Below are 8,664 nucleotides of genomic sequence, written 5' to 3'. Positions count from 1 at the left end.
AACAAATACTATACAACAGCACAACAAATACTATACAGCAAAACAAATACTATACTGCAAAACAAATACTATACAACATCAAAACAAATACTATACAGCAAAACAAATACTATGTCTAACAGCTGTATACTACTATCTCTGTATGATGTTATGATGTCTAACAGCTGTATACTACTATCTCTGTATGATGATATGATGATGTCTAACATCTGTATACTACTATCTCTGTATGATGATATGATGTCTACCAGCTGTATACTACTATCTCTGTATGATGATATGATGTCTAACAGCTGTATACTACTATCTCTGTATGATGATATGATGTCTAACAGCTGTATACTACTATCTCTGTATGATAATATGATGTCTAACAGCTGTATACTACTATCTCTGTATGATTATAAGATTTCCATATTTGTTGTCAGTTTTGCTCAGGTTAAACACAAACAGTGAATGCCACAAAACTTCCTCTTTTCATCCAGTTTGACAGTCAGTTATAACTAATAAAGAACAGAAATAAACTACTTTAATGGAGATTTTCTTCAGGGCTTTATTACGTGGTATCAGATCGGTGCATAATCTCGATACCGGTATCGGTATCGGGATATCTCTATCCCCTACATACTTTATAACATTTAGTTGACTATTAAAGTGGACCAGGTGGTTCACATTGGATGTAAAAATATTCATGTATTATTTATAAATCATATCCTTCAGCTTTACTTTATCAGTGGATGATTACCATAGTGGCTACCTTACCTAAAGTAAGCCTATTATAAATGTTGTGTAAATTAATAGTTTTTGGTTTTCATGAGCAGGCCGATTCATCTCTGCTAACAATATGTTGGATTCTTATTCATGTATACTTTCAGACATGGAGGACTTTCAAACAATGATCAAACAATGTTAGAAGAGTAAGAACTCTCAGACGGTGACTTTTCTTTGCTTCTTTGACTTTATTTTGTTATGGCAAGATGAGCTCACACGCGGCTCAGTTCTGGAGGTGGAGTGGTTGAGATAATGTTGAGAAGAAATGGACCTGTCTGGACCACTCCAGGATGAAGGAGGTACACTCCCATCCTGCCTCGTGTACACCCGGCTATACAACACCAAAACAAATACCATACAGCAAAACAAACAGGTTGGACCCTCTGTCCTGGCTGACTGACCTCCAGGTCAGCCCGCTACCTTATCCCTCAGAGGAGAGCCTGTTGTGGCCCTGTCGTGGCTGACCGATCTACAGGTCAGCCCCTTACCTTATCCCTCGCTGGAGAGCCGGTTGTGGCTGACCTCCAGGTCAGCCCCCTACCTTATCCCTCAGAGGAGAGCCTGTTGTGCCCTCTGTCGTGCCTGACTGACCTCCAGGTCAGCCCCTTACCATATCTCTCGGAGGAGAGCCGGTTGTGGCCCTGTCGTGGCTGACCGACCTCCAGGTCAGCCGCATACCTTATCCCTCAGAGCAGAGCCGGTTGTGCCCTCTGTCGTGGCTGACTGACCTCCAGGTCAGCCCCCTACCTTATCCCTCGGAGGAGAGCCGGTTGTGGCCCTGTCGTGGCTGACCGACCTCCAGGTCAGCCCCCTACCTTATCCCTCGGAAGAGAGCCGGTTGTGGCCCTGTTGTGGCTGACCGACCTCCAGGTCAGCCCCTTACCTTATCCCTCGGAGGAGAGCCGGTTGTGGCTGACCGACCTCCAGGTCGGCCATTAGTCCTTTTGATGTGTTATAGAATGCTGCGATGTCATATACTGTAGACAATTCCAGTCTGTAAGGCCTTTCTCATTATCATTTTATTTTTATTTTTGTGGGAAGAAACAACATTTTTATTGTAAAAATATACATTATTGAGAGTATACACATCACAATATAAATGTGTACATTCAATTACAACAATAATAAATAAAGAATACATAACTTATCAGCCCATGGGCCCACTACCTGTGGGAGGATCCAAAGGGGTCGGGTGCGCTGCTACATGGGTGGCAACAAAGGTCAGAGGCTTTGACGGACCAGAACCGGGCAGCAGAGGCTTGCTCTGTGGGGGAAGGAGCCGGAACTTGTGCGGGAGGTGGAGCGCTACCAGTTAGATCTGGTGGGGCTTACCTCTACGCAACGGTTCTGGAACCGTACTCCTGGATAGGGGTTGGACTCTGTCCTACTCCGGAGTTGCCCATGGTGTGAGGGGCCAGGCGGGTGTGGGGATACTCACAAGCCCCCGGCTGAGTGCCGCTGCGTTGGAGTTTACCCCAGTGGACGAGAGAGTCGCCTCCCTACGCCTGCGGGTAATGGGGGGAAAACTCTGACTGTTGTTTGTGCATTTGCACCAAACTAGAGTTCGGAGTATTCAGCTTTCTTGGAGACCTTGAATGGAGTCCTGTATGGGGCTCCAGTAGGGGACTCCATAGTTCTGCTCGGGGACTTCAATGCACACGTGGGCAATGATGGAGATACTCGGAGAGGCGTGATTGGGAGGAACGGCCTCCCTGATCTAAACCAGAGTGGTTGTCTGTTGTTGGACTTCTGTGCTAGTCATGGATTGTCCATCACAAACACCATGTTTGAACATAGGGATGCTCATAAGTGTACATGGTACCAGAGCACCCTAGGCCAAAGGTCTATGATCGATTTTAAAATCGTTTCATCTGATCTGAGGCCGTATGTTTTTGACACTTGGGTGAAGAGAGGGGCAGAGCTGTCAACTGATCACCATCTGGTGGTGAGTTGGGTCAGGGGATGGGGGAAGACTCTGGACAGACCTGGTAAGCCCAAACGGGTAGTGCGGGTAAACTGGGAACGTCTGGAGGAGGCCCCTGTCCGACGGACTTTCAACTCACACCTCCGGTGGAGCTTTTCGGTCATCCCTCTGGAGGCTGGGGGCATTGAACCTGAGTGGACAATGTTCAAAGTTTCCATTGCTAAAGCTGCGGCGGCGAGCTGTGGTCTTAGGGTTTTAGGTGCCTCAAGGGGCGGTAACCCACGAACACCCTGGTGGAGACCGGTGGTCAGGGAAGCCGTCCAACTGAAGAAGGAGTCTTTCCGGGATATGTTGTCTCGGAGGACTCTGGAGACAGTTGTAGGGTTCCGACAGGCCCGAAGGGCTGCAGCCTCTGCCGTGACAGAGGCAAAGCAGCGGGTGTGGGAGAAGTTCGGAGAAGACATGGAGAAGGACTTTCGGTCGGCACCAAGGTGCTTCTGGAAAACCGTTCGCCACCTCAGGAGGGGGAAGCGAGGAATCATCCAAGCTGTATACAGTAAGGATGGGACCTTGTTAACCTCAACTGGGGAGGTAATAGAGTGGTGTAAGGACCACTTTGAGGAACTCCTAAATCCAGCTGCCACGCCCTCTGTGGTAGAGGTGGAGCTGGAGGATGATGGGGGATTGTCGTCAATTTCCCTGGTGGACGTCGCTGAGGTAGTCAAACAACTCCACAGCGGCAAAGCCCCAGGGGTTGATGAGATCCGTCCAGAAATGCTGAAAGCTCTGGGTGTGGAGGGGATGTCTTGGTTGACACGCCTCTTCAACATTGCGTGGAGGTCTGGGACGCTGCCTAAGGAGTGGCAGACCGGGGTGGTGGTTCCCCTTTTCAAAAAGGGTGACCAGAGGGCGTGTGCCAATTACAGGGGTATCACACTTCTCAGCCTCCCTGGTAAAGTCTACTCCAAGGTGCTGGAAAGGAGGGTTCGGCCGATAGTTGAACCTCGGATTGAAGAGGAACAATGCGGATTCCGTCCTGGTCGTGGAACAACGGATCAGATCTTTACTCTCGCGAGGATCTTGGAGGGGGCCTGGGTGTATGCCCAACCAGTCTACATGTGTTTTGTGGATCTGGAGAAGGCGTATGACCGGGTCCCCCGGGAGAAATTGTGGGAGGTGCTGCGGCAATATGGGGTGAGGGGGTCCCTTCTCAGGGCCATCCAATCTCTGTATGACCAAAGCGAGAGCTATGTCCGGGTTCTCGGCAGTAAGTCGGACTCGTTCCAGGTAAGGGTTGGCCTCCGCCAGGGCTGCGCTTTGTCACCAATCCTGTTTGTAATATTTATGGACAGGATATCGAGGCGTAGTCGGGGCGGGGAGGGGTTGCAGTTCGGTGGGCTCGGGATCTCATCGCTGCTTTTTGCGGATGATGTGGTCCTGATGGCATCATCGGCCTGTGACCTTCAGCACTCACTAGATCGGTTCACAGCCGAGTGTAAAGCGGCTGGGATGAGGATCAGCACCACTAAATCTGAGGCCATGGTTCTCAGCAGGAAACCGATGGAGTGCTTTCTTCGGGTAGGGAGTGAGTCCTTACCCCAAGTGAAGGAGTTTAAGTACCTTGGGGTCTTGTTCGCGAGTGAAGGGACCATGGAGCATTAGATTGGTCGGAGAATCGGAGCAGCCGGTGCGGTATTACATTCCGTTTATCGCACCGTTGTGACGAAAAGAGAGCTGAGCCAGAAGGCAAAGCTCTCGATCTACCGGGCAATTTTCGTTCCTACCCTCACCTATGGTCATGAAGGCTGGGTCATGACCGAAAGAACGAGATCCAGGGTACAACCGGCCGAAATGGGTTTCCTCAGGAGGGTGGCTGGCGTCTCCCTTAGAGATAGGGTGAGAAGCTCAGTCATCCGAGAGGAGCTCGGAGTAGAGCCGCTGCTCCTTCGCGTCGAAAGGAGCCAGTTGAGGTGGTTCGGGCATCTGGTGAGGATGCCTCCTGGGCGCCTCCCTAGGGAGGTGTTCCAGGCACGTCCAGCTGGGTGAAGGCCTCGGGGAAGACCCAGGACTAGGTGGAGAGATTATATCTCCAACCTGGCCTGGGAACGCCTCGGGATCCCCCAGTCGGAGCTGTTTGATGTGGCTCGGGAAAGGGAAGTTTGGGGTACCTTACTGGAGCTGCTGCCCCCGTGACCCGATACTGGATAAGCGGATGAAGATGGATGGATGGATAACTAATTTGATGTTACGGAAGCTCATCGAACACAATGTTATAATAGCTAATACAATTGATGCTTTGAGATTTCAGAAGTGACTTAACTTCCACTAAGAAAGAGGGAATAACGGTTGAATGGAACTATATAGAAATAGAATTTTGGTTTATGAAGAAAAATGTCCCTAGTAAATTTGTTGTTATATGCTTTTGAATGGAATTCCATTGCTAGGCAACAGCCTGGCCCCTTGCTAACTTCCTGTCAGTTGATGTCATTTACATACAATGTAACAGGAAATCAACATGGAAAAAAACTCCAGCTCCCACAACACTGTAACTTTTGGGAATATGGGAAATTAAAGCTTTCCCGGAAAAAAATAACTATACAACAGCAAAATAAAAACTATACAGCAAAAAACAAATACTATAGAGCAAAACAAAACAAATAATGTACAACAGCAAACCAAATACTATACAGCAAAACGAGTGCTATACAGCAGCAAAACAACATGTTGGCAGACATCCATTTAAAATGTAATGCCACTTGACTTGATTAGATATGATGTCTAACAGCTGTATACTACTATCTCTGTATGATGATATGATGTCTAACAGCTGTATACTACTATCTCTGTATGATGATATGATGTCTAACAGCTGTATACTACTATCTCTGTATGATGATATGATGTCTAACAGCTGTATACTACTATCTATGTATGATGATATGATGTCTAACAGCTGTATACTACTATCTCTTTATGATGATATGATGTCTAACAGCTGTATACTACTATCTCTGTATGATGATATGATGTCTAACAGCTGTATACTACTATCTCTGTATGATGATATGATGTCTAACAGCTGTATACTACTATCTCTGTATGACGATAAACTTTACAACATTTAGTTGAATATTAAAGTGGACCAGGTGGTTCAAACTGGATGTAAAAATATTCATGTATTACTTATAAATCACATCCTTCAGCTTAACTGTATCAGTGGATGATTACCATAGTGGCTACCTTACCTAAAGTAAGCCTATTACAAATGTTGTGTAAATTAATAGTTTTTGGTTTTCATGAGCAGGCCGATTCATCTCTGCTAACAATATGTTGGATTCTTATTCATGTATAATTTCAGACATGGAGGACTTTCAAATAATGATCAAACAATGTTAGAAGAGTAAGAACTCTCAGATGGTGACTTTTCTTTGCTTCATTGTTTTTATTTTGCTACGGCCAGATGAGCTCATACGTGGCTCAGTTCTGGAGGTGGAGTGGATCCCAGGCCCAGATCGGGCTGGTAGCTGGTCTGGCGTCTGCAGTTCTCACACGAGGCAGGGGAGCTCTGGCTGTTGAGGGTTGACTGCTCCTCCTGCGCCGCCGCCTGACTGAAGCGCTCTGCAGCAGCGATTCTACAATCTGCTGCAATCTGATTGACAGTCTTCTGTAACGTGTGGAGCTGCATGGCTAAGGAACTCCTCTCGGATGTCGCTTCGCACACATGCTGCTTCAGCTGCTCCACCTTTCCCGCCCACACCTGGAACATGCACAAAATTAGGACTGGGACAATTTTTTTCCTTCTTTAACACAAACAAAAGTTGAATATTCACTTCTAAAGACAATATTTCATAAGCCATTTCTAATTTCTTTCTAAAAAGAATGTATTTTTTGCTCATATACAGAGGTCAGTCCTCGACAAACTGCATGTCATTCCCCCTCTCTCTTCCCTGCTGTCCTACATATAAATATATATATATACATATATATATAATGTTGAGAATAGAATAGAATGATGATGGGTTTTCTCACCTGTCTGGACCACTCCAGGATGAAGGAGGCACCCATGGGCCCCTGCACACTCCCATTCCGCCTTACGTACACCTGGTCCTGGAGAACCCGATAGAGAGTTGGTTCGGTGAAGGCCGGAGACACTTGGAAGGTGATGCACAGCACCTTGAGGCAGTGTTGTTGATTACCAGGCGTTATCACAGGCAGGAAGCGCAAGCTGTAGTTGTGGGGAAGGAGCGGAGGTTCGAAATCCTTGACCATGTCGTCCACCTGGAGGCGGGTCTGGTCCTCCTTCTCATGGTCGAAGAGCAGTCCACAGACCACTCCGTTGTCCTGCACCCCGACCAGCAGACTCCCTCCCCCGCTGTTCAGGAAGGCACAGCCATACTTCAAGACCTGATAGCTGAAATTCTTTGCCATATAATTTCCTGGAACGAAGTTGAAGAAACCAGACACAATTGTTAGGTTCCAGTAATCCAGTAAAAACAGATTGTTTTTACTGTTTTAACTTTAATAGTGAAACTGTCATAAAGCGGTTCGTATGAAAACTTCCACAAAAATTCGTATGATATCTGAGGAAATTAGGTGACCGTCGGCCGGTTAATATTTGCGCCTTTACAGTTCGAGTTACTGAGAAAACATTACTGTGAGCCCGGTACAGGCCCCAGGAGGTGCCATCGGTTTCAGAGGTCGCTGCAGCTGAGCTAGCTGAGAGGAGCTAGCAGCTGAGTCTAAAGGGGCTCATGGAGAATAGAAGAAAAACACAGTATGGTCCCGGGACACAAACACCCGAGGACTGGGGGAAAGGCTTTTGTTTTCCCAAACCTTTTCAGGACACAAGTCCAAAGGATCAGTGTGTAGGAATGTATTATGATCACTGGCAGAAAGTAAGCTTGTTGAGTGTAACTTGCGCATACCTGTGCCTTGTTTGAATTCGATGCTGCTTGTCTCATTGCCAATGTAAGCTCCGCTATGGAGACACTGGCAGCTGCTGATGTCCAATTCATTGACCCTGGTAATATGCTGCGTCACACACAGGGAACAGAGCAGCCTGGGTTAGTGGCATTAGATCCCAAAAGTAACATATAGTTGCTCAAGTTACAAAAGATGAATATCATCCCAATCATAATAATCAGTCACTGTAGATCTGTTTCTATAACCATTAACAGTACAATTTTAAAATAAAATAAAAAACTTTCTATTTGAATACTTGAAAATCCAGAAAAGTAGTGTGTGTGTGTGTGTGTGTGTGTGTGTGTGTGTGTGTACAAAATGCGTTACTTTAGTTAAATAAAATTCAACCAAAATAAAATAATTTAGTTATATTAATTAAACAAGTAGTCATAAACAAGTAGTCATAAAGTGTTTTTTGTCTATACGCTAACATACAAGCTAATATTGATATATCTGTGATATTGCCAGTATATCAGTCAGTCAGTAGTTATAGCTATTATTGTTGACAATGTCCCCATCATAACTTATGATCTTACCTGGGCAGGTGTGTGTTGAGCAGTGTGGTCCTGGACTGGGGGTCTCTGTGGCTGAGGGCTGGCTGCTGGATGCCTCCAGCTTTTCTGCTGCTTTACCCCTTTGGGGACCCTTACTACACATATTTGTTTGTTTGGGTTCCTAACATTAGGTCTCTGGAAACAAGTGTACCGTGTCCGTTTCGGTGTCTTCTGTGACGCCTGGTTTTGGGGTGATACATCACACCTTTTCCTTGAGCTCTTCCCCATCTTCGTCCTCTACGAGTGTGTGAAATCACAAAGCAGTGAGGGGCCTCTTACCTTTTCCTGCTGCGCTGGGCAAAGTCAATCGGTTAATGTCAGTTTTTTTCCAACTGTGGCAGAACTTCAAGAGTTCTCCCAAACATCAAAACCACTATGACATCATTTCATATTATGATGCATAACGGAATTGAACGCATCAGAACGCCCAAACTCTGAGTCCTGATTGTCTCT

At 46.4% G+C, this 8,664-nt stretch overlaps 1 protein-coding gene across 1 annotated transcript; it reads right to left on the bottom strand.

Moving 5' to 3' along the window:
- Nucleotides 1-6,115: 6,115 nt before the first annotated feature.
- LOC117960352 (schlafen-like protein 1) lies at nucleotides 6,116-8,447 on the bottom strand. Its single transcript, XM_034898192.1, has 4 exons — nucleotides 8,194-8,447; nucleotides 7,621-7,726; nucleotides 6,725-7,131; nucleotides 6,116-6,452 (listed from the first exon to the last, which is right to left on the bottom strand). Exons 1-4 carry the CDS (start codon nucleotides 8,437-8,439, stop codon nucleotides 6,162-6,164), a joined length of 1,050 nt encoding a protein of 349 aa, XP_034754083.1. The 5' UTR covers nucleotides 8,440-8,447; the 3' UTR covers nucleotides 6,116-6,161.
- Between the last annotated feature and the right edge of the window lie 217 nt (nucleotides 8,448-8,664).

Source organism: Etheostoma cragini, chromosome 17 (genome assembly GCF_013103735.1).
Source record: "Etheostoma cragini isolate CJK2018 chromosome 17, CSU_Ecrag_1.0, whole genome shotgun sequence".
Lineage (NCBI taxonomy): Eukaryota > Metazoa > Chordata > Actinopteri > Perciformes > Percidae > Etheostoma > Etheostoma cragini.
This window is presented reverse-complemented; position numbering and strand designations above follow the sequence as displayed.

Excerpts from the sequence above, each read along its gene's own strand:
- LOC117960352 (XM_034898192.1), bottom strand. The coding sequence starts at position 8,439 with ATGGGGAAGAGCTCAAGGAAAAGGTGTGATGTATCACCCCAAAACCAG. Across the intron at positions 7,727-8,193 it reads CTCAACACACACCTGCCCAG|CATATTACCAGGGTCAATGA; the intron begins GTAAGATCATAA and ends TGTGTGACGCAG. Across the intron at positions 6,453-6,724 it reads TCCTGGAGTGGTCCAGACAG|GTGTGGGCGGGAAAGGTGGA; the intron begins GTGAGAAAACCC and ends TGCATGTTCCAG.